At 35.9% G+C, this 26,798-nt stretch overlaps 1 protein-coding gene across 4 annotated transcripts in view; it reads right to left on the bottom strand.

Moving 5' to 3' along the window:
• Window positions 1-3,263: 3,263 nt before the first annotated feature.
• Window positions 3,264-26,798, bottom strand: part of LOC127647741 (protein phosphatase 3 catalytic subunit alpha) — a 133,653-nt gene continuing 110,118 nt past the window's right edge. Inside the window, exons 9-15 of one of the 4 annotated variants that reach the window (XM_052132188.1) lie at window positions 23,198-23,323; window positions 22,935-23,006; window positions 17,340-17,366; window positions 13,956-14,040; window positions 12,516-12,613; window positions 9,033-9,062; window positions 3,264-5,038 (exon numbers count right to left, since the gene is read on the bottom strand). In XM_052132188.1, the coding sequence (XP_051988148.1) occupies window positions 4,839-5,038; window positions 9,033-9,062; window positions 12,516-12,613; window positions 13,956-14,040; window positions 17,340-17,366; window positions 22,935-23,006; window positions 23,198-23,323 (638 nt within the window). In that variant the 3' untranslated portion in view covers window positions 3,264-4,838. The remainder of the gene's footprint in view (window positions 5,039-9,032; window positions 9,063-12,515; window positions 12,614-13,955; window positions 14,041-17,339; window positions 17,367-22,934; window positions 23,007-23,197; window positions 23,324-26,798) is intronic. The other 3 variants (XM_052132195.1, XM_052132202.1, XM_052132212.1) reach the window with 3 other exon arrangements.

Here is a 26,798-nt window from a genome sequence, read left to right as displayed (position 1 = left end):
AAGGTAGGAAACACATTTGGATGACATTATTCATATAGCATCATTTTAACATATCTGCTGTAAATGTATGCATTTAATACAGTGGTTGAAAAGCTGTGTGCTTCAAATCTCATCTATTTCTCACCCTCATGCCATCCCAGATGTTTATGACGTTCTTTCTTCTGCTGAACACAAATGAAGATTTTTAGAAGAATATTTCAGCTCTGTAGGTCCTCACAACTCAAGTGAATGGTGACCAGAACTTTGAAGGTACAAAAAGCACATAAAGGTAGCATTAAAGATATGAATACGACTCCAGTTTAATCCATGTCTTCAGAAGTGATATGATAGGTGTGGGTGAGAAACAGGTCAATATTTAAGTCATTTTTTATATGAATTTTCCTCCCTGCCCAGGATGTGGTAAAATGCACAAAGAATGTGAATATCCAAAAACAAGAGAAGACAAATATGAAAGTGGAGATTGGTTGTAAAAAAGTATTAGATATTGATCTGTTTCTCAACCACACTTATCATATGACTTCTAAAGATATGGATTACTTTATGGCACCTTAATGTGCTTTTTGACCACCATTTACTTGCATTGAATGTACCAACAGAGCTGAGATATTCTTCTAAAAATCTTTGTGTTCAACAGAAGAAAGTCCTACACATCTGGGATGGCATGAGGGTGAGTAAATGAGAGAATTTGTATTTTTGGTTGAACTATCCCTTTAAGCAGCACTTTTCTTTTTACTCTGTTATTATTGATTTTGAGGATATATAATCATGAAAATAAATACAATGGAAGCTGTTAATATACATTTTGACAAAGATAATTTCTACGCATTTAGGAAGAGGTGCTTGACCAAGCACAGAAAGGAGCAGCATCAATGCTTTGGAGCAGGAAGAATGAAAGTTGCCTTTCAACCCACTCGGATGTATTTGCCTTGAAAAGGAGCTGGGGTCATTTGTCAAAACTTGGGTTAGTGCACTGACTTTTTGGGCTACTTTATGCCCTTCACATGAGCTACCAAAACAAGCTGACACTTTTTCTTACTTTTTTGAGGTCATACAGTAAATGGTGTTGCATCTTGATGATGGCAATGTCTGGCCAAGTTGAAAAGATCTTTTGAATTAATAGTTTAATTTAAAAATACAAACTGTTTCTGGTGTTTTTGTACAGTATTAGTTCAGAGAGTTTCCTCCAAGATGCATATATTTCTGCAGTGTGCAGTCTGTTAAAATACATTTAGATTTACTGAAATTCTTTGTCATTGCATTTTGTTTATAGTCATAATTTTGTTACTATTTTTGTATTTGAGAACATATTTTGGTTCTAGGAGAGCATGAATATCTATGTTAGATTGTAAATTTGTAAACAACAATAAAAACCTTTGACATTCACCAGCTGTCTGTTATTTCTTCAGGTCATTTTATTTTAAAGTTAAATGTAAATTGTATTCATTTTATTTCAAATGAACAGAACCTAGATAATAATAGCACTTACAATTGAGCTAAATGAGCTTAAAATGCATAGTTGGGTAAACAGAGACTCTTAGGTTTAAAAACTTATATGTAGTAGCTGGTGTGGCACAGTATTTTAAGTAAACATATTTGAATGGAAGCTCATAAATTTGGCCACAGCCAGCTATGTTATTTTAGGTAACGTTGCTTAAAATTCCTAGTGGAATTTGCTTAAAAATTGGGATGCAAAAATTATGCACTATATGTTTTTTTTTTTAAAGCAAATCCAGTACATACATTTCTTTCAGTGTGGATGTTACAGGGATAGTTCACCCCAAAATGTTAATTCTTTCATTAATTTCTCACCCTCATGATATCCTGGGTGTGTATGACTGACTTTCTTCGGGAGAACTAATTTGAAGAAAAATAGAAGAATATCACAGCTCAGTAGGTCCTTAAAATACAAGTGTATGGCGATCCACAAATCACAGACAGTCAGCATGAACGTCATATGATATCACTCCAGCGGTTAAAATAATGTCTTCTAAAGTGATACGATCATATTTGTTGTTTAAGTACTTTTTTAATTATAACACTTCCGGTAAGCTTCACGAGTGGGTGGAGTTCACGCAGTCTCCCATGTTACGTATTCACGTTGCCATTATACAGGACGTAATCTCACGTTCTCCTCTCGGTTGAAACATCCAGGATAAGCATACAAATGCACCATTGTGAGTAAAGAAACAGATAAATACAGATCTTAACCAAACCATACTGTACAGTGCTCCTCCTCCTCACTTGTAAACAGCGCTGCTCTTCTGGCTTTGACATTGGTAACACGTGAGAACTGATTCATGTTTTGCCAATGGAATTACGTCACACGTGCTGAGCGGAAGCATGATTTAGAGTTTAAAAAGGTACTTGCATATTGATATTTTCACACCAAAAGTGATCGTATTGCTTTAGACGACATTAATTTAACAGCTGCACTCGTGTGGATGATGTTTATGGTGACTGTGATTTTTGGAGCTCCACTTGCATTTTAAGGACCTACTGAGCTGAGATATTTTTCTAATTTACTTAAAATGTGTTCTGGTGAAGAAAGTAAGTCCTACACACCTTGGATATCATGAGTGTGAGTAGAGGACGAGATAATTTTTGGGTGTACTATCCCTTTAAAGGTTCCTCATTGAATCATGCATGCTGATAAAGTACCTTTACTTTTAAGAGTGTTGGAAGGAAAATGTTTGACCCAGTAGTTGTTTAGGAAAATTTACATTGGTGGTCAAACTCCTAAGCTGCTCTAGACTCTTATCATTTGAATCAGGGAATGCCACATATCATTGGGAATATTTCTCTCTTGACATAATCAATTTGGAGACAGATGAGAGAACAATAATGCAAGGTCAGGTTCAACATTAGATGGCTTAATTAAGGGGCTTACTTGATTTCATATACGTCATATTTGAATGACTATAAACTGATTTCACATTCACGGATGCTAAAGTTGTTGTTTTTAAAGGAAACACACTGCACTACCTCACATTCACTTCCTTTCCACCTATTCAAGTGTTTTCATAATGCCTTGAAATGTTTCCCAGATTTTTATCAAAGACTTCAATCAACTTCATGTCCACAGACAGAAAACACCTTCAAATGATGCGACTGCCAAGTGCTAATTTCCTATTTGGTTGTTATTACCGGTACAATCTTCATTGCCTCAAGGAATTTCCTCCTGAGGAGGAGGCTGAGCCAGATTTACTGTTTTTGCAGTTGGTGATTTTTTGTTTACAAAAAACTTTGAGGAGGCTGAATTTCATGCACATTTTTATTGAACAGTCCTATAAAATACCTTTTCATAGTTGCAAGTGCATGCGTCATCTGCCAACAGTTTGGAAATTATAAAAGCAAGGCTTTATTTTGTGTAGAGAATTACTTGGGCACTTAAGCAGTTAAAAAAAAAACATCGATGGAGTTTGTTTTTCGTAGAGTTTTTCGCAATAATAAACAAAGCAGAATTAACCATAATAATTAATAATAATAATATGCAAATATACTTTTTGTCTATGGCACCTTTACAAAAAGAAAAAAGAAATCTAAACCTTGTATGACACTAACAGCTATCATGCATTTTGAGTTTGACATTAGAGAACCACAAACCTATTTCACATGAACACCTAAACATGCTAAATCGGACTACTGGTGTACTTACAAACAAGTTTGTTTGAAAAGATGATTACTCATCATCATCTTCCAATATTAATAGTAGATGCTGTGATTACAAAACCAGTTAAAGGCTTTAAGCTTTTCCAAGTGTTATAGCATAGAATGGTGTTACATTTCCAGGATTTGCCCACTAAGCACACTACAGGTAAAAACAGGCCTTGGCAGCCAATTCAATATTCTTAGTTAAATCTTATAAAACATGCATAGGCAGATGCTTTCAATAAATCACAATTTCTTTCTGGTTCTCTCTCTCTCTCTCTCTTTTTTTGTTTTACAGAATATAGGTGCTTTATATAGCATTTTTTGTTTGTTCGAAATATTTGAAGAGACAAAACACTCACAGAATTTCCAGCAAGCCACGATAATTCTTACCCCACCCTGCCCAGATAAATCAAAAGACATGTATGCAAATGATAAAAGTAAATTCCAGTTTTGAACTCCAAGAAAATCCATATTCATCAAGCTAGCTTGCAATTATACAGAAAGTAGGATCCAAGCACACACACCAAAGAAACCTGAGGTAAGCATAATCTGTACAAAACCATAAAACTTTCCATTTTTGGCATTATAACAATGTAGCAACACTCTTTTAAGACTGCCTAATTTACTCTAAAACTAGTTTATAAGAGTAGCAAAAAAGGTATCAATAAATAGTCCTTACTTAGTTTGTACACCCTTTTTTTGTTAAAAACTTTTTTTTACGTTCTGTCCATTTTTAGTGCTGTATTTTTGTAAACATACATTAGTAAGACACACACACACGCGCACACACACACTAAAATCTTATATCCAGTAAGTAAAGGCCTTTTCACATATGATTTCTCAGTCACCTGCTATAATTCCCTACGCCAAAACCAAGATCATCCCCAAATCATTCAGAAACGAGTGAACCGGCAAGAACTTGTCATGGTTTCTACAAGCAAAAAACAAAACAAAACAGAATTTATATATTTTGAAAGGCATATCCAAAGACTAGTGAGTGTCACTCTGAATTATGTTTGAAATGCTGCTCTCCTTTCCTTTATCTCTCCTGTCCTTTTCCCTTTCTTCTTTCCTCTTACTCTACACTCCAAATCCTTCCTTTCCCTCCATCAGCTATGGCATGGAAAAAGAGAGGGAGGGGCTTAATCACTGCAATCATGCGATGAACATGCTGGAGCAATGAAGGATCACTGGATGTTGCCACTCCCGCTGCTAGCCTTGCCCTCGGTGCCATTGGTCTCGGACGACAGCGCCTTATTGAGAGAGTTGAGGCTTGTGTCACAGGACATGGTGTCTCGGCGAGGGGGCATTCGCTCGTTGATGCGGTCCAGACCTTTAGCCTCTGCAAAGCTGCTGATCTTGTGCTGGGGTGAGAAGCCTTTGATTGCTAGGGTAGGAAGGAGAAAGATGGTATAACATGCAGCTATTCAACAGGTATACACACTTAAGTGTGTAAGTTCACTGCTTGAAGTTCACAAACTAGAGTTTGTTAGAAATAATAAGCAACCTTATATCAGGGTTTTATGTACCACTTAAGCAAAGTTGCAATTCTCTTCCAAATTACCCTGCTGAAAAAAAAAATATAATAAATAAATAAACTAGCGTAAGCTGTTTTGATGGTCTGAGCTGGTTTAGGCTGGTTTCTCAGTCTGACCAGGCTGGTCATCAGATAGTTTCACAAGCTGGTGAACATCTGGTTTAGCTGGTCAGCCAGCATGATCAGCTAACAAGTGTCAAAAGCCTCTGCAAAACCAGCAAACAGACACCACACTAGGAGACCAGCAAACCAGCTAAGGCTGGGTTAAGGTTTTGTCCCAGCATGGTTTCCAAGAATTAATTGAGAGATGTGATAAAATAACTCATGAACCTCTAAATTATTAATTAGTAATATCTATCATAAAAGAAATGTCCCGGGTTCAATTAAGTTAAGCTCAATCAACAGCATTTTTGGCATAATATTGATTACCACAACAATTTATTTAATTTCATCTTGACCCTCCTTTTCTTTAAAAAGAGCAAAAATTGAGGTTATAGTGAGGCACTTACAATGTAAGTGAATGTGGCCAATTTTTGGAGGTTTAAAGGCAGACATCTGAAGCTTATAATTTAATAAAAGCACTTACATGAATTCTTCTGTTAAAACTTCTGTATTATTTGAGCTGTTAGTTGTTTAAATCATAATTTTTTACAGTGGGTTTGTTGACTACATTGTCAGGCAACAAAGTTGTAAAATTGGCAATAACTTTACAAAGAAAAGGTTAGTAAGTGATTTTATCACATTAAAATCATGTTTACATGCATTTTGTTTATGTCTTGTGGCTATACTTTAAAAAAAGTGAGTATTTTAACATTTAAAAATTGGCCCCCCTTCCATATACATTGAAAACCAAACAAGTGCCTCACTGTAACATAGATTTTTGCTTTTTTAAGCGTGTTTACATGTACACCAACTACCAAAAACCAGCTTGTTCGAAAAATATCTAAAACGGAGTTTACACGAGACTTGAATTTATTGGATTGCGCTCTGATTTTGATGTCAAAATGAAAACAGGCACACACAAGGTGTTTACATGCAACGTGAAATCGAAAAACGTGAAATGTGCAGATCGCCTTTGCTTAAACTGCTTCTGACCCAATCCTAAAAAAAGGGCCAATGTTTAAGGCATTTATATGGCCACACACATCTCACTTTTAAAACATACAGTAAATATTGTAAGATCCTGCATGTAAACAAGCTCATTTAGAAGTTATATCGAACATTGATCATATTTACGAACGCACTACTACGCTGATAACTACCAAAAATCTGCTTGTTCAAAAACGCAAGAAAACCGTGTTTATATGAGATTTGAAATCATCTGATTATTCTTTGTTTTTAACGTTAAATCGTAGAAAGTCATGCACACAACTCCTCCTGCAAAAAGCGTTTACACGCAACGGCGATTCGGGATAATTAGCAGAAATCTATTTGTGCCGATTTTTGTTTTTGTTTTGCTTAAACCGTTTATGGCTGTTATATTATGTTATACGTTGGCTTATACGTAAGCATAATCGTGTAAGATCGTGCATGTAAACGTGCTCATTATCACCGATGTATAAGTTTGAGGATAAGCAACATTTCTTGCTCAACACTTGATCTGACAAATCTAAATATCCACACTGGTCAACAATATGACTACTAGTGCAGGCTGGGCTGTCTCAGTTCTGGAAGGCCTTGGAATGAAGTATTGTTCCCTGCATCGCTTGTTTATAAGTCAATGTGACAAGAATGTTTTTAAGATATTGTGTGAAAACCTGAGCATTCTCTGGCTGTCTAGAACAGAGCTTCCCACCACACTCTAAAACAAATGTACGAAGTACCAAGGAGGGTGTTGAAATGAGGAAAAAAAGAAAAAGGAAAAAAAAAGATATGCACAAATTATAAGGGGAACAAACCATTTGAAGTGTCAAAAAAGTCTAGATAAAAGACAATAGACACAATATGTAAACAAATTGAGAAGTTATCACTAACAAGAAACTTGTTGCTAAGCTAACCACGTGTTACACCTGTTAAAAACATGCAGCAAACTATTCAGGGAAGTACATAGATCAAATTTGTTTAGATAAGTGTAACTTTATGGCAAAGACTGTGTAATGTATAATATTTGTGTTGCTGCATAATACAGGTCAGACACAGGTTATTAGCAGTGTTACAAAGAGAAACACAAGGACAAAACACAGTCACAGAGTAACCACAAGGAGAAAGTAAATCATTAAAAGAAAACAATGAACACAGTTGTCACCTCATCCTCTAGGAGAAATGTTTAAGAACAACCACATAACACTAATGCTGTAAATAGCAGTTACAAACCTGCTATTTAGTGAGCAGCTGACACTGTTCTTGTGTAGGCCTCTTTTCACAAAGAAAACCCACAAATGTGTGAGCATTTAGAAACTTTGTGCAAGAACAAAAGACAGCTACATTAGCTCATTGTTTTAAAGGGGTTCAGACAGTTTTAGGGTTATGAAAACACAATTTTGCAGCTGATTGCACTGATGGAAATAATGAACAAGCTAAAATATTGTTTATGCACTTGGATGAATACAGTATAATTGTGTTAGCACAAAATGTTATTTTTGTAAATTCTATACAGTCAAATTATTTGTTGGTACAGTTTTTATAAGTTTACACACCCTTTGCAGAATCTCTAAGATGTTTGTATAAAAAAAAAAGATCATAAAAGTTTTTGTTTGTTTTTTATTTAGAACTGGCCCAGAAAAGCTGCATAACATATATTAAAATATATTCCATAACAATAACAAAAATTACACAAAGGATCCTGTTCAAAGGTTTAGATTCCCTTGGTTCTTGATATCTTGTATTGCATATTCAATCATCAATGACAGCATTTGTTCTTAAAGGACAGTTCACCCAAAAATGAACAATCTCTCATAATTTATACACCCTCATGCCATCCCAGATGTGTGACTTTCCTTCTGAATTCAATCGAAGATTTTTAGAAGTATTTCTCATCTCTGTAGGTCCATACAATATAAGTGAATGGGTGCCAAAATTCTGAAGTACCAAAATCCACATCGATTCACATCCTTCTTGCATATCACACCCTACTGGGCAGGGAGGAGAATTTATGACAAAAAAACCTACTTAAATATTGATCTGTTTCTCACCCACAGCTATTATATAATATCTGAAATCTTGGATTTAACCACTGGTGTCACATAGATTACCTTTATGCTCCCTTTATGCTGATTTTTTGTTTCAAATTGTTGGCACCCCTTCACTTGCATTGAATGGACCAACAGAGCTGAAATATGGTTCAAAAATCTTTGTTTGTGTCAGCAGAAGAAAGAAAGTCATACACATCTGGAATGAGGGTGATTAAATTATGATATAATTTTCATTTGTGGGACAATTATCCCTTTAAGCCCTACTTTCTACTTTATGAAGTACCTGCTTTTGATCAATTCACTTATTTTTATTTAGTCTTATGGAATATGTGTAATCTGTTATGCCAAATTGCATCATCATGGCAATGCTAAATAAAATGTTATGATACCACATCTTGCACATTCTGCAAGAGCTATATAAATGTGTGAGCAGTGCTGCATTATACTTTGAAATACTGTGCATTCAATCTGATGCAGCATTGAAAGATATCAACAAAACATGTGACCTCCACAACAACTTCTGTGTTTGTTCCCCTTTAAAACAATCGTAGACTTTTTGTGTTTTATCTTTTCGGTTCCTACATTCGCTCAGCACACTGACAGCACAGGTTATTTGCCCAAACACCCAACACACTACACAAGCTACATTGACATGGATGAACCCAGTGGAACCCTTTAACAGAAAGAGGGGAAGGGGCCGTTGACCTATTTACCTTTATCAGCCTCTATAGCCTCAATAGTTGCTGAAGAGAAGAAGAGGGGGATTGCAAAACGCATCAGAGAGGTGAGCAGAACAGGATACATTTGTCCAGGAACAAGTCAGACGAGAAGCAAAACGAGCCCAAATGGACATACATCATTATTAAAACACTAGCCCCACTACAAGGCGAGACAGAGGGATATTAGAGGAATGATGGGTAATTTTATGAGGTTTCAGAAGAGGCAAAGTGACACATAAAGAGTAGGAGTTTCACTATGAACAATGGGTGTGGCACACAAAAAAGCATAAAGTGTGTTTACATAGACTGGAAACGAATGAGGTCAGAGTAAACAGACAGTCACAGCAATCTGTAGAAGATAAGTGATTGTGTTTTACATTGCTTTGGTTTGTATGCCTTATATTGTACCAAAACACACAAGCTAAGATTTTAGAAGTCATATTTGAATAAAACAATAATAATAATAATAATAATAATAATAATAAAAACAAAAAAAACATGAATATAATTTTCTACAAAAACAGGATTTAATGACTCTTAAAGTGTCAAAAAGTGTAACCATAAAGTAAAACTACTAAAATACTTGAATTCCTTGTGCCTTGAATACATGTGAGTGTACACAATTTAATCAATTATTAAAAAACAACAAAAAAAATTCAAACATGATACATATATCAACGTGTATTTGTAGGGTTACTACATTTGGCCTGAATATAACAAGCCTTTTCAAAAACATTTTATTACTCAAATAATTATTGTTAAAGGTGCTGTAAGTGATTTTTTTCATGGAAAAGTACACTCTTAAGTGTCCAGAGATATCTCACCGGTCTCTTTGACAGCTGTAGACTTTGTAAACAGCCAACAAAAATGTGTCCACGGATCGAAGACATAGATTAATTTCACCTGTCATTAATTTAGCTTGTTCTCATAGTGTTTGTATTTGAAGTGGATCATTGAGGCTATAATTCATAATGTTTGTCAGTTGTGGGCGCTATTGTGCCACTGTTGAATTTGACAGCCACAGGAACAAACAATGCTGCTCTTTTGCTCGGATTTGGTCTGAAAATGATCTTTGGAGGGCGGGGTTTGGAATAAAGGGGGCTTGGCTAATTCAATGGCTCAGTCACGTGAAAGCTTTAGAACGCTAAATCGCTTACAGCACCTTTAAAGAAATAGTATCAATAACACTTTAAAATGTAAGTTCTTCACTACTTTATATACATATATATATTATTATTAAAATAAAAGATTATGCCAAACTATTGTAAAATACTGTATTTTAGATTAAATTAAAAATTTAATTTGGTGGTCATCATCATTGACCACCAAAGCAAAGGGAACTTGTGACACGAAGGTGGGTTGAGTACAGCAATAGGAGTTCAGTAGGGAATTTATAGAGACCCCTAAAATAATAAAAAAAAAAATGTGTTGCATCTCTTTTTGGAACAAAACATTTTTTTTTTTTCAGATATTTTCAAGACTTCTTTCCAAGATATGCCTGCCATCCTTATTTTGTGTATGATTATTTTCAACTTACCACAATCCACCTTCAACGTACAGCAAATATTACAAGATGTCATATACAACAGGATAATAATAAATGTGTAAACTATAAGAATATACTATAAAGGGTACAGAACAGCCACGCACACGAACACACACACACACACAATTTAAAGCTAAAAGACATCAGCAGTGATGGAGAGCGCAACATTGCAGTAGAATCACACTGATGTCCATGTAGACATAAGGGCGGGGCATCTGCTGTGATTCCACCAATGCTGTAGCAGAACATCGCTGACATCACCCTGCCTCTGGCATGTTCGCAACGCAGCACGCCACATACAAATTGGCCACTCTGTATTAAGTTTACGGAATTCACAAATGACAAAGGCAACAGCTGTAATTTGAAAAACTGAAGCTACATTTAACAGAATAAAAAAAAGCACTAAAATTACATGATTTCCCTTTTGATCAGATTTATGGATGCGAGAACATGCCAGTAAGACGAGAGCAAGTGATTTCTGCCTTGGTTTGTGAATGACAAGCTAAAGATCAATTATTCAATTATCCTCAATGTCATTCACAGTTTGTCAGTTCTGTGTATATTGTGCAAAGAGGCATGATATCACTGATATAAGTTATGCCTAAATGAAAGATCACTTTACAATGTGCTAAAATTACTTTTCTATTCATGCCTCTTTTTCTAAAGGTGTGAAAACGGCATCTAAACAAATGTATGTATTTTGTGTTTTAGGAACATACTTCTCTTTCTATCGTCAAATTCAATATGCCCAGCATCATGATACTGCCGTCATATGTCAAATTGAATATTGGTAACCTTAAAGACCCCATGAGGTTAGGCTTGTGGCTTTGAAGCCATTTATATGCTGGTGTACTCCAAATAATTGACAAAATTAACTTTTAGCAGATATGCACCCAATCTTTGTTGTCCATGTAAATGGACCAAACATATTGATTACTGATCTTGTTCGCAGAGGCGTATAGAAATGTTTGCTAGAGTTTTGCCCCCTCCCTCTAATACCACCTGCAACCAGCTAGACATATCAAATCATGGTTTTGCTGTGCTGTGGTGTAAACTAAAGCTATTGACAATAATAAAAAAAGCAGATATGAAATTTGATATGTCCCCTCCCCAACTTTGTGTTTTAATCCACTTTTTCATGGGGTCTTTTGTTTTTATATTAATCTTTTGTTTCATATTAAAGCATCAATAAATAGAAATGCACTAATTGTCCTGTACATCCATTATAGCTTTGCAGCATAGTTTTCAGCATTCTTGTCAGCCGAAAAAATGTGTTGTATACATTTAAATCTGGACACAGTGAATCTGAGGTAAAAATATACAGAGAACATGTTCCTTCAATCATGATTGGACACTGAACAAAAACACATTGGTGTATTTTCGCTCGGGGCTCTTCTGAATAAACATGGTACCATAGAGTGAAACTTTATGCTTCTTAAGGACAAATGATCTGAATTATACTTGCACAACTGATTATACCTTCAGTTTCTAGGGAGACAGGAAAATGAAAAAAGAGACAACATTTGAAAAAAGATAGGAAAGACAGAAAGAGAGAGAGAGAGAGAGAGAGAGAGAGAGAGAGAGAGAGAGAGAGAGAGAGAGATAAAATCCAAGGGAAGGGAAGCAAAGAGGAAAGAATATTTCAGTTTCATAACACAACCACCAGGAGGTGCAGAGTGCATACATTAAGAAAATATCAAACAATATCAAATCTACAGTACGTGTACCCATATGTGTGTGTAATAGTGTAGGCTTGGATCTAAATGTGAGGATAATAGCTTATATCTGGAGATATTATGTAATGTATCAGAAGACAGATTTATAGGCTTTGATGTGGAAAGAAAGCTTAAAGTAAAAGTGTTGTGCTACAGAATACTTCAAAATCCATGACCACAGAAGTTTGATTGTGTGTGTATGTGGATGTGTCTTACCATTCTGTAGTTTTTCCTTGCCTCCAGACAGAACTCCACTGGGCAGCATGCCGGTTGGAGTGAGACCCTTCAGAGTCAAAACGCTCTCACTCTCCTCCCTATAACAGAGTCATGGTGTTATATGCATAAAAACACGTACACACTCTCACACGTGCACAGACACAAAGTGGAATTCAAAAGTCTGAGTCCAACTAAGTAATTTATTTATTTAGCATTTTTCTACTTTAATACAGTTTTTAACAAAAACATTACAATAACAATTTATGTGAAAAGTTTAATTGAAAATATATATGAATTTCCCCCTTTTGCTTTAATGACATCATGCACACAAGCTAGCATATAGACTCTATAAGTTCATTTAAAACATAATGATCCATGTTATCCCAGCATGTGTGCTTCAAAAGCCCTATTCGGACGGGACTAGTTTTCCAAACGATGTTTGAGTTACAATTATTGCCAAAGACTTTGTGATTTCATGTACTGATTCGGAAGGGACTAAGATCTCTGTGTTTATTACGGAGGTGTCTGTTTTCTAGATGCAGGCGTTACAGAAGTTAAAACACCTCAAATTAGGTGTTAAATTAATTAATCTTTTAAACGTTATCTGTTTAAATTTAAAATTTTAAAAATGCAATTTCAAATATCAAATTATTTAATTTGAATTTATGAATTATGCATTATAAATTAAAAAGCCTACTAAAATAAACTTCACCTGAGTTTATGGAAGTGGCTGCTTATAATAAACCCACTGAAATAAACAAGAATTATCAGTGAATTATATAATTATAACATTACGTAATTGATAGGAGGAATTAAGATGAGTATCTAGCCTGACGCCTAGCTTTTACAGTGGCATATCTGGGCAATTTTTGCAATTTGGCTCTCCTTGTTGATTTAATTTTCTTATTTTTTTTTTGTCAGATGGCAAACAAATCTACATCCTTATTGAAAGGCGCGCTGCAGGCTTGGCGCACATTTGAACGATCTGAATTGTAGTTCATGCAGGTCAAAATACAGGATATGCGCTATTCGGACAGGATTATAATCACAAAGCAGGTCTGTGAAACACAAATTTCCCTGACCTCAGGGAAAACTAGCCCAGTCTGAATAGGGCTAAAAGAAGCAAGGAAATATGACATTTCATACAAAGGAGATAACATGAGCCCTATACGGATGGGATTAGTTTTCACAGATGATGCTAAGGAAATTTGTGTTTAACAGAACAATTGTTAACTTTGTGATTTTAATCCCATCCGCATCTAACAAGTCTGTTTTATTCACACGGTGTCTGTAAACATTTCAGAGCAAATTACATAGTGTTATTCGTTTTACATAAAAATCACAAAACTGTGCATTTCTAGTTTCAAAAATGATTTTAATGATTTTTAATATAGACTCAAAACCTTTGAATTCCACTGCCTACACACAAAGTCATCTTACCGAAGAACTGAGAAAACTCGAGCCATCTTTCCAATGGCACGGATCTTATTTCGGATCACCTCCTTACGAGCAGAAGCTGTGGCTCCTGTGTAACACACACATGTGCATATAAATTTGGGCGTCAGTGTAACATCATAGCAAACAAATAAAAACAACCACTACAAACATGCCTGATGAGCCACTTCATTAAATCGCAACCAGCCAATTCATCTCCAAACCTCACAAATTCAAACCTTCACCAGCTGTAATTACATTCTGACTATTATGGCCAAAAAGACAAATGACTACATTGGCCGAACACATACTCGGAGCATAATTACCCAGACTGTTGACTGTTGGGGAAGCTCAGCTGGACAGCATTTGCTGTATCAGCACACTAAGGGCAAATCAATACAGAAGTACCTCACAGTGGCCCACGCCTCCAGACCTCAGGATTGAAATGCATGCTAAGCATTCATTTACTCTGTTATTGATCCTTACAGCCATGGATATGGTGAAGTTAATCACAGTAGAATGCTAAACAAATGCTCGAGAGAAGAACCTTGTTGGTTTTAATTAAAGGAATATTCCATGTTCAATACAAGTTAAGCTCAATCCACAGCATTTGTGGCATAATTTTGTTTTACTAATAAAAAATAAAAAAAAGCAAAAATGGAGTTTACAAAAGCCTCTTTTCCACCATCGGGCCAAACTGTTCTTGTTGCGAAACTGTTCTATTCTGTGCCAATCCGGGACAGCAGGCACAGTTACGGATTTTTTTTCCCACGGTGGTGCTGAAAACAGACTTTGAATGTACACAAGAAATACACCAGTCATTACTTTGGTAACAGAAGAGTTTAAGGACCACATGAGAAGTGTTATTACTTTGCTCAAATAGTGCGCTTGGCCAGCTAGAAAAACGAGTAACCTTGGCAACTGACAAGTGACCAATCGGGAGTCGCAACATCACTACAGGCATTCCACCAGCGCAGTTGAGCACTGTTGTCTAACCGTGCTGAGAATTCCAGGCCGAGAATGCTTTCTAATCACGCCATGTCGAAACGTGCCCAGGTGGAAAAGCTACTGTAACCATTCCTCACTGTTCAGCCCGATGGTGGAAAAAGAGACTAAAAAGGCACTGAAAAGAGTCAAATATTTGGAGGGGTTAAAGGCAGAAATGTGAAGCTTATAATTTTATAAAAGCACTTACATTGATTCTTATGTAAATACTTGTGTATTATTTGAGTTAAGTTGTTTAAATTGTGGCATTTGATGATCGTTTTATGGTTTAAGGTTTCATGGCATGACGTCGTCATGGCAACAAAGTCAAATTTGATTTTACTTTACATAGAAGAAAGGGTTAGAAAGTGATTTTATCATACTGAAATCATGTTAACACACATATTGTTTACGTTTTGTGGCTTTACTTTAAAACAATGTGTATTTTAACATTTACTTCCATTGTTAGTAGCTCTTTTTTAATTTTTTAAAGAAGGGGATGGTTTGAAATAATATTTTTGTGGTAATCAACATTATGCCACAAATGCTGTCGATTAAGCATAACTTGTACTGAACCCGGAATATTCCTTTAATTAAGATTCTGTCTGATTCCTAAAGGACATCCTAGCTGGGGAAAGTAACAACAGAAGGGAATGCCTTACATATGAACACACTGTAGCCTTGACATTTAAAAAAACCCCAACAACAATTCAATAATTAAATGAATGCTATCCTAGTATGAGTGTTTGACCGAATGTTAGATTTGTTTAAGCTTTGGCGATCCATTGACCACAAGAAGAATTTGGACACATAGATAACACTTAAAACCATTTGAATTAAATTGCATTGATCACAAAATATTTAAACAAATGGCATCTTTTCTCAGAAAAAGCTACTAGCAATTACTTTTAACCAACAGTTTCCATGGTAATTTAACCACATGTGAAGTTCAACACATTACCTATGAACATGTTCCACTAAGTGATAATCAGAGTGTCCAAACTGTTTTTTTAACAGTAAATCTACTGTTTTATCATTTTAAACCTAATACACTTCTGTGTGTGAGAAATATTCTGCTTGAATCTTTTTTTTTTTTTAACTGACACTTGGCTTGATACTTTGTAATCTAATTCAATAGCATTCACATATTTAAGGTGTGGCTGAAGTGACCAAATAATTTTGAGTCACCGTATTTATACAAAGACAGAAAACAGAATGAATGGCTAAAAACTGGAGGGGAGTATATATAATGTGAAAAGAACTGATGTGAGAAACATAATTAAAATGATGTACGAAGAATGAAGGCATTTCTGAGGTTCTAAACACAATTTTATATGTGCTGAACATACACCTAGAAGTATAGTTCTTCTCAAATTCTTCTAAACGGAGCAGAACAAGGTTCACGGTCTGCCTATACTAATGTGGCTTCCTCATGCTCTCAGCAAATCAAATTAAAGGGATAGTTCACCCAAAAATTTAAATTCTCTCATCATTTACAGATGATAACCCTCTTCATGCCATCCCAGATGTGTTTGACTTTCTTTCTTCTGCAGAACACAAAGACTATTAGAATAATATTTCAGCTCTGTACATACAATACTGGTGAATGCGTACCAAAGTTTTGAAACTCCAAAAGCATATAAAGACAGCATAAAAATAATCCATACGACTTCAGTGGATAAATCCATATCTTCAGAAGTGATATGATAAGTTCAGAGAAACAGATCAATCTCCACTTTCTTCTTCTTTTGTTTTTGAGGTTCATATTCTTCGTTCATATCACCACCTACTGGGAAGGAAGGAGAATTTATAGTAAAAAGGACTTAAATATTTATCTGTTTCTGACCTACACCTATCATATAGTTTCAAAACATATGTATATTAAACCACTGGAGTCATATGGATTACTTTTATTCTGCATGTGCTTTTTGGAACTTCAACATTTGGTATCCATTTACTTGCATTGTGAGGACCTACAGAGCTGAAATATTCTTTTAAATATCTTCGTTTGTGTTCAGCAGAATAAAAGAAAGTCATACACATCTGAGATGGCATGAGGGTGAGAAAATAATAAAGAATTTTCATTTTCAACTATCCCTTTAACAAGTGAAATACTGAATACTTTGAAAAATGTGTTTTCAAACAGTGCAAGCAATTCACACAAAAAATAAACAGTCTTAAAAACGTTTTCTAAAATAAAAAATTATATTCCAGTGACCAGGGTGCATTTAACATCATAATTATATATATATATATATATATATATATATATATATATATATATATATATATATTTTACAGGTAGGTTAATAAGTCAATATTTGGTGTTAGCTCACTCAACCCATCAAGACAAGGTACAAGCAAGAGGCATGGCTGCACACCGCATTGGACTGTGTGAGGCTGTACCTTTCTTGGGCCCATATATTAGCTGTCCTTCTCAAGAAACACCCCAGAAGAAACAGAAACAGAACAGAAGAATGATCAGTGGATGGCTGAGGAATGACAGAAGCAGGGGGAGATATATAGAGAGAGAAGGAGTAGCGGCAAAAACCACACCCATCAAACAAAGAAAAGAGAGGTAATGCTTTACAGAACTCTGAAAAATAAAAAGATAAGACCATTAGATAAAGCAAAAGAAACAATCTTTGAGAAGAAAAGGATATAGAGGGTAATAAATGAGAAAAAAAAGAGTGAGTAATGAGAGAATGAATAATGAGGAACTAAATGAACATATAAACATAGAACATGTAAAAAAAAGGTAACAATGGCTTTTAAAATAACTGTCAGACAGAATGAGATGAATTTGAGGTGAATTTGAGATAGAGGAAGCCTCAGTATATTATGAGATGTTAGTGTTTATCAGTATGAGCTCAACCAAAGCATGGCTCCTTGAAGTTTATTTGTCACATGCTCATCAGGAATGCTAAATGTTTTTTGTTTGATTTTGACCATGTTACATGCATTGTATGAGTGAGATAATAAAAAAAGAAAAGAAAATTTGGACATTTTCACTTAGGGGTGTACTCACTTTTGTTGCCAGCGGTTTAGACATTAATGGCTGTGTGTTGAGTTATTTTGAGGGGACAGCAAATGTACACTGTTATACAAGCTGTACACTCACTACTTTACTCACTTTGTAGCAAAGTATAATTTCTTAAGTGTTGTCACATGAAAAGATATAATCAAATATTTACAAAAATGTGAGGGGTGTACTCACTTTTGTGAGATACTGTGTATATATATATATATATATATATATATATATATTACACATACACAGAGTATATATACAGTATTTACAACCCCAATTCCCTAAAAGAATGTATAGTATGAAAAATGTATAACAGGAGATGTTAAACAGGTGAGGCAATCATGTCATAGTATATAAGGAGCCTCCAAAAACAGTTTAGTCCTTCAGAAGAATCAGAATCAGAATCAGAATGAACTTTATAGCCAAGTGTTTTCACGTACACAAGTAATTTACTTTTTTGGTGATAAGAGAAACAAGTGCACACAGAATATTACAATATCTCTATCATTCTGATTGGATTATAAGAGCAGACTGATTGCTATAAAATGAGGGAAGAAGTGCTTCCGATAATTGTGTTCTTGTTAGCAATGGTTACCTCTAAAGAAAGACATCATCGCTTTGCATCAAAATGGCCTCACGTGCAAGGAAATTGCTGCAAAGAATATTGCACCTAAAAGAACCATTTACCGGATCATCAAGAACTTCAAGGAGAGAGGTTCAACTGCAGTGAAGAAGGCTTCAGAAAATCCCAGTGTGTCCAGCAAGCGCCAGGACTGTCTCCTCCTGAGGAGTCTGCTATGGAATCATGTCCATTGCAGAGCTTGCTCAATATTGGTTGGTGTGAGTGCATCTGCAGGGACAGTGAGGCAAAGACTTTTGGACAATGGCCTGGTGTAAAGAAGCGCAGAAAAGAAGCCACTTCTCTACAAGAAAATCATCAAGGACAGACTGAAATTCTGCAGGAAGAACAAGGATTGGACAGCAGAAGACTGGTGCAAAGTTATGTTCTCTGATGAAGCCCCCTTCTGACTGTTTGGGACATCTGGAAAATCGATAGTCTGGAGAAGAAAAGGTGAACGCTACCATGAGTCCTGTGTCGTGCCAACAGTGAAGCATCCTGAGACCATCATGATGGAGAACCATGTCACAAGGCAAGAGTGATAATGAAGTGGCTCGGAGATCATTACATTGACATTTTGGATCTGTGGCCTGGCAACTCCCCGAATCTTAATCCCATAGAGAACCTGTGTTCAATCCTCAAAAGGCAAGTGGACAAGCAGAAGCCCCCAAATTGTGATCAACTCAAGAGCACTAATAAGGCAAGAATGAATCGCCATCAGTCAGGATTTGGCCCAGAAGCTGATATCCAGCATGCCAGAGCGAATTGCAGAGGTTATGAAAAACATGGATCAACACTGTAAATATTGACTCTTTGCCAATAAAAGCCTTTAAAACATATGAAATGCTTGTCATTGTTTTCCAGTATACCATAGAAACATGTGAAAAAATAATCTACAAATACTGAAGCAGCAAAATTTGCAAAACACAAGATTTATGTCATGTATGTGTGTGTGTATATATATTACTGTGCAAAAGTCTTTTTGACAAAAAAGACAAAAAACATTTGTCTTAAGATGGTGTGACAGGGCGGAGGGCAAGGCCGGGTCGTGATTATACAAACCCCGTCCCTTATCAGGCTAATTAAGCCTACGGGAGGGATAAAGGCCGATTGCGGACGGTGGTGCGACGAGAGAGAGATCGTTTACGGACATGTCCATCATGTGTTTGTTTTTGTCTTTTGTTCAAGTTTATCATTAAAATATTTTTATTGACAAGCCGGTTCTCGCCGCCTCCTTTCCATTGAACTGCTTTACAGATGGTTATTTATATTTTCAGCTTTTGTGTGTCAATAGGAAATATATATTTTAGACTCCCATATATTTCTTTTGCAAATAGAATAGAAGAACAGGGAGCCCTGCAACAGATGGCATGGTCCCCAAAGAGCCCCCCACCAGTCAGTCTGAGATTACAAGAAGAGACAGAAGTAATTGAGACAATATATAGAAGAACTGTAACCACCTTTGCCTTCAAAACAGCACCAGTTCTCATGGATACACCTGGATAAAAATGTTCTTGGTTGTTGGCTTATAGGATATTCCAAGCTTCTTGGAGAATTCGCCACAGATCTTCTATCTATTTAGGATGTCTCAATTGCTTCTGTCTGTATATGTAATCACAGACAGACACAATGTTCACTGGGGGGCTTTGTGGGGGCCATGACATCTGTTGCAGGGCTCCCTGTTCTTCTATTCTAATCATTTCTATTTGCAAAATTAATGTTTGGCAGTCTAACATTTATATTTCCTATTGACACACTAAAGCTGCAGATATAAACAACCATCTTAAGACAAATAGTTTTGTGAACAATTGACTTTTGCACAGAACTGAATAATATATATATTTCTGAAACTACTTCAAAGAGTTCTCATCAAATAATCCTCCAAGTGCAGCAATAACATTTTTGCAGATCCTTGGCATTCACGCTGTCAGTTTGTCCAGATATTTAGGTGACATTTCACCCCACGCTTCCTGTTGCACTTGCCATAGATGTGGCTGTCTTGTCGGGCACTACTGACACACAATATAGTCTAGCTGATCCCACAAAAGCTCAATGGGGTTTAAGATTTCCAGTTATCTGTTGTTTTTTCAATTATCTGTTTCTTTGCCCACTCTAACCTTTTTTTTTTTTCTGTTTCAAAAGTGTCTTTTTCTTTGCAATTCTTCCCATAAGGCCTTCACCCCGGAGTCCTCTCTTTATTGTTGTACATGAAACTGGTGTTAAGCAGGTAGAATTCAATGAAGCTGTCAGCTGAGGACATGTGAGGTGTCTATTTCTCAAACTAGTGACTCTGATGTACTTATCCACTTGTTTAGTTGTACATCTGACCTTTCACATCTCTTTCTGTCCTTGTTAGAGCCAGTTGTCTTTTGTCTTTTAAGACTGTAGTGTACACCTTTGAATGAAATCGTCTAGAGAAAGCGGTTTATTTTTTTTGCAATTTCTGACATAATATTGACCTGAAGACATGCCAGTCTACAGCATAGTGTGTCAACTCAAAAACAAACACAAAGACAATTTTAAGCTTCATTTAATGAACCAAATACCTTTCAACTGTGTTTGATATAATGGCAAGTGATTTTCTAGTACCAAATTAGCATGATTACTGAAGGATAAGGTATTGGTAATATTTGACTAGGTGTTTTTGATCAAATCTAGACAGGCCCCATTTCCAGCAGCCAGGCTGGTTTTTTCAAATAGTGATGGTGCTGTTTCTTACATCAGTTATGTCCTGACTATACTTTGTGATCAGTTGAATGCCACTTTAGTGAATTACCAAATTCCTTCCAAAACAGCAAAATCTGTACATTATTCCAAACTTTTGGCCGCCAGGGTATATATAGGTCAAAAATTGCAAAAAAGAAAAAGCTTTCTTTAGAAACTCATCAGTCAATCATTGTTTTGAGGAATGAAGGCTATACAACGCTTGAAATTGCAAAACAACTAAAGATTTCATTCAAAGGTGTACACTACAGTCTTCAAAGACAAAGGACAACTGGCTCTAACAAGGACAGAACGAGATGTGGAAGTCCAGATGTACAACTAATCAAGAGGATAAGTACATCAGAGTCTCTAGTTTGAGAAATAGACACCTCACATGTTCTCAGCTGACAGCTTCATTGAATCCTACCCGCTCAACACCAGTTTCATGTACAACAGTAAAGAGAAGACTCAGGGGTGCAGACCTTATGGGAAGAAAAAGAAAAGAAGAAAAAGCCACTTTTGAAACCGATAAACATTAAGAAAAGGTTCGAGCTTCAGTGGGATCAATTAGACTGTAAGGTGCATGAGAAGTGCCCGACAAGACAGCCACATCTCTGGAAGCGTGGGGTGAAATGTCACCTGAGTATCTGGACAAACTGACAGGTAGAATGCCAAGTATTTTGTTTTATTTTTTTTTAAAGAAAATGTGACTTCAATGTAAGTCTTTGTGATTTTCTTGCCCATCTGTGTCAAGCTAAATTTATAAATGAGCTTGATCACTTAGTAATAGCAAACATCTCTGCAAAAAGGTGGTCAATTTGAGGAATCTTTCATTATGTAACACATATCATTAGGGGCCGAAGTTGAATTCTTAGGGTGAGGGGGTTTCGAAAAAGTAAAAGCAACAGTAAAAGCGAGATATAGTTTTAGCAAGCAGTACTAAAACAATTCTTATCTCATTGCAATCATTTTTTTGCAAAAAGTCTTTGCTCTGTATATTCAATATCAGCAGCTTTGTGTTTACAATATACAATTCCTAGTGTAGACTGTTTCTGTTTTCACTATACGCCCTAATGCATCTCATCTGGCTTGTACCTTAAAATAAAGCTTGACATAAAAGCAGCTAGGAACCCATAAGGCGCTCCATATGGCAAGACAAGAATTTCACAATGTACATGGGTGAATCTACTACACTGCAAACATCACATAGATTTTCACATTAGTTAGCTATTGGCTGCCATTTAAGGGACACTTTTTAGGCAAAGTAACTAATTGCAGGAGAAGTGCAACCGTGGTGCACTACTATTAAATGTTTTCCTCAAAAACACAATCCTTAGCCAATAGACTTCAATCACCTTGATAGTTAAACAATAGAGATCAGGCCCTTTTGTCTGATGAACTGATTGTGGTTCTTGCTAAAGATGTAGTACTGTAAGATCAGCTGCATCCCGATAACTCGAGGGCAAAAGATAGTGTTCCGGATGTATTTGGAAGGAAAAAAGTTGGAGGGCGCCCCCTTGTGAACCAAATACACTCTTTACTTGCAAGACACGTTTCAATACTTTTGTATTGCTGTAGACACATTGGATGCTGTTTGTGTGTGTGTGTGTGTGTGTGTGTGTGCTAGTGAATGCCTTGAATTCCTTACCATCTATCTCCTCATCAGTGGTCAGCTCATCATTGGAGCAGATGCTCAAAACATTCACCAGCATCTCAGTGACTAGAACAGCAAGAGAGTGAATTTGCAAATGAATGGAAATTGTATGCCACAACGTCAAGTGTAATGCTGTGCGTGTATTATTTCAATGCCTTTTAGCATTGGTGTTGGAGTTTGTATCTAAATCCCAGGTGGGAACGCCTTGCATTTATGGAGCCTAAAATCTGTAGACTGTTGTGGGGTAAATGGTTTACCTTTCTCCCCAACGAAGGGCAAAGACCAAGTGAAGACGTCCATGAAGTTAGGCAGCCAGTAGGGATGAGGAGAGCAGTTAAACTGACGAATGTTCATGACATTATTCTCATATTTCAGCACAGCAGCTAGAAAGAGAGAGATAGAGAGGAAAAGAGAAAAGAGCACGGGAAGCTGTGAAAAATCCAGCTGTATTCTGTCAAACTTTACATGAGAACTCAACGCAATCGAAGATGCGCACACATACACCAAGCCATCTGTTAAAATTGTCCATCAAGAGTCCATCAGCCGGTTTAGAGAGTCAGAAGAAAACTGCTTCTTTCCTATAGCTGTTCAACATTCATCCACACTGTCTTTCTCAATGCTCATCACTCAAAGTCAGAGCGATTACAAATCTTCAGCAACACCTACATAGATGTTTTTCTTCAATTTCGGACACTTTCATGTCCCTGGGGTTGATTTTTATTAAAACAAACAGATTTCAACTATTTTATTTTTGTTATAAGCATGTTTCATTACAACTGGAAAGTTTTTACCAGGCCTTCATTTATTTTCTGGTACTATTTAAATTTTAATTTATAGTTTTTACGGTTTTAACCTTGTCCCAGACTTTTAATATTAAACTACTAAAATAAACATAAACCTGTTATCTTTATTTAGTGAAAATTATTTCTATCAATTGTTCAAAAGTTAAATGAGTGTTCCGGGTACAATACAATTTAAACTCAATCGACAAAATATGTGGCAAAATATTGATTACCACAAAAATGTATTTTGACTTGTTCCTCCTTTTCTTTAAAAAAAATAAATAAAATAAAATCAAAAATTTAGGTTACAGTGAGGCACTTACAATGGAAGTGAATGTGGCCAATAAAAGTGATTATGGCCAATTTTTGAAGGGGTTAAAGGCAGAAATGTGAAGCTAATAATTTAATAAAAGCACTTACATGAATTCGTCTGTTAAAAGCTGTGTATTGTTTTAGCTGTAAAGTTGTTTATATTGTCATTTTTACAGTCATTTTATGTTTTTAGGGGTTGTTTACATTACATCGGCATATAACAAAGTTGTAAAATTGACTATAACTTTATACACAAAAGGTTAATGGGCAATTTTATCACACTAAAATCATGTTAACTTGCATATTGTTTATGTCTTGTGGCTATACTTTGGGAGTATTTTAATGTTTACAGATTGGCCCCCATTCAAATCCATTGTAGCCTCAATGTAACCTTGATTTTTGCTTTTTTTTTAAAGAAAAGGATTGACGAGTCGAAATTGAATTTTGTGGCAATCAGCATCATTCCACAAATGCTGTCAATTAAGCTTAACTTGAATTACTTTAACATACTTTTAAGAGTGTCCCACAGGCCAACACTAAATAATCAAAAATTATTAACAATTATTTTTTTGAAGTTAGTGTACTTGTTTATCAATTCAACAAAAGTGCCAGTAAAAAAAAAAAATTTGTTTGAAGAAAAAGAAGAAAATTCAAGACAAGTATTTTTATTGGCCGTAATTTTCAAACAAATTATACAAAAATTTTGAAAATATTATTTAATTTTGTGTATTAATGATACATAAAATGTTAAATAGGAAATTAGCCTTAGCAAGACAAAGGAGTGCTAAAAGTGTCTGAAGTTAAAGAAACACCCACACATAGCTCTTAAGCTGATAGAAAGCCATTCATCTACAAAAAGACAGGCAAGTTGATTGAGAGGAAAACATTATTTTGTTATGTTATGCATGTATGGTCTTGATATTGTTTGTAGGAAATTGAAATGGCTTTCTTAGAACTACCATGACTAGGGAACAAGAACCTGTCAAAATGATCAAAATAAATAAATAAGAAAATAATAATAAAAAATAAAAACAATTAAATATAATAATTAGGACCTTGGTACCATCACAAATACCATGTTCCAGTGTATGAATATGGTAATCATTTTGTACCATGTAAAAGCCTGTTTCAAAGTACCATGGTATTACCATCCGAAAAGGGAAAATGCAAAAATATCTCTAAATATCACTTGAAAAAACAGAAAATGCTTCAATTTTTAGTATCTATCGTGTATTTTCATGAAAACGGAAAATTCAATCTGCATGGTGGTTGCTTACTCCCTATGATCATCAATCTGTCAGTATCACTGTGGCGACCCATGTGCGTGTGCCCTAGATCTGCCGAAAGACGACACCGTGCATTACAGCCCATGGAGGGGGACTTTCCAGTCTCATCATCTTAGTAGTGTTTGAGAATAGCAAGTCGTCAAACATGGAGTGCACACTAGCAAGTGCCAATCACATGTCAAATGCCAGACGTAAAAGACCCTATGATATAATGAACATAAACGCGATGCCACTCACCGTCTACTAATCATACATCACACTGGCTTGTGTGCAATCTGAAATTACAACATCTTGTTAATTGGATAAAATATTATCTTTCAGCAGTTTATAATTAGGTGATGGTCCACATTGTAAATGCTGACCTTAAACTCCACCCACAAAAACAGCACAGAAGTTTGCCTGACAAGAGGGAGAGAGAGAGAGAGAGAGAGAAACTCATAACTCTCCTCCAAACAATATAACCATTTAATTAAGGGTTTAATTAATTTTTTTTTACAAGGAATTACCGAGAAGTGAAGAGGAAAAGAAAAACATAACATATGCAGTTCCACACACTACCACTAGATGTCTCTGGTGCATCCACTTTCTACATTCTAAATCACTGTGCCTATAAACTGTAAATTCATATCACAGGCCTATTCTGCATATGAAGGACAATCCGTGTTGGATCAGTTGATCATAAATTATTGTCTGAAATGGATCTGCTTGGATACAGAAGGGCAAGGCAAGGCAAGTTTATTTATGTAGCACATTTCATACTCAGTGTTAATTCAAAGTGCTTTACATGGAAATGATAGCTCGGTGGTAAAGACTCTGGCTACCACCCCGGGAGTCGCTAGTTTGAATCCCAGGGTGTGCTGAGCGACTCCAGCCGGGTCTCCTAAGCAACCAAATTGGCCCAGTTGCTAGGGAGGGGGTAGTCACATGGGGTAACCTCCTTGTGATCGCTATAATATGGTTCGCTCTCGGTGGGGTGCGTGGTGCATATATCTTCGCGGTAACGCACTCAACAAGCCACATGAAAAGATGCGTGGGTTGACGGTCTCAGACGCAGAGGCAGCTGAGATTCATCCTCCGAGACAGGCGAGTCACTACTCCACCACGAGGACTTAAAAGCACATTGGGAAGTGTGCATTCCAAATTGGGAGAAAAAGGAAAGAAAAATAAGAATAAATAGTAAGACATAAGAATTTAAAAACAAGTTTGTGGTGTCACTTCAAAAGAAATGCTGAACAATCACTACTATACACACAGGGGTGCCTCACCTTTTGAATTCCCATGACTTTTCCAATTGTTTGTGAAAACTGGGTGAGGATATCATTTTTTTTTTTTTTACAGAGATTGTACGAACCAAGAGCCAGTTCTAGCCAATTAAATATGTTCAAGTCAAGCATAGCTAGAAAAACAAAAACAACAACAACATAATATTCACTCTAGCAATTTCCATGGCTTTTCCATGATTTCTACGAATTACATTA

The sequence above is a fragment of the Xyrauchen texanus genome, chromosome 1, assembly GCF_025860055.1.
Source record: "Xyrauchen texanus isolate HMW12.3.18 chromosome 1, RBS_HiC_50CHRs, whole genome shotgun sequence".
NCBI lineage: Eukaryota > Metazoa > Chordata > Actinopteri > Cypriniformes > Catostomidae > Xyrauchen > Xyrauchen texanus.
The sequence above is the reverse complement of the archived record's forward strand: the minus strand, read 5'-3'. Positions and strand labels throughout refer to the sequence as shown.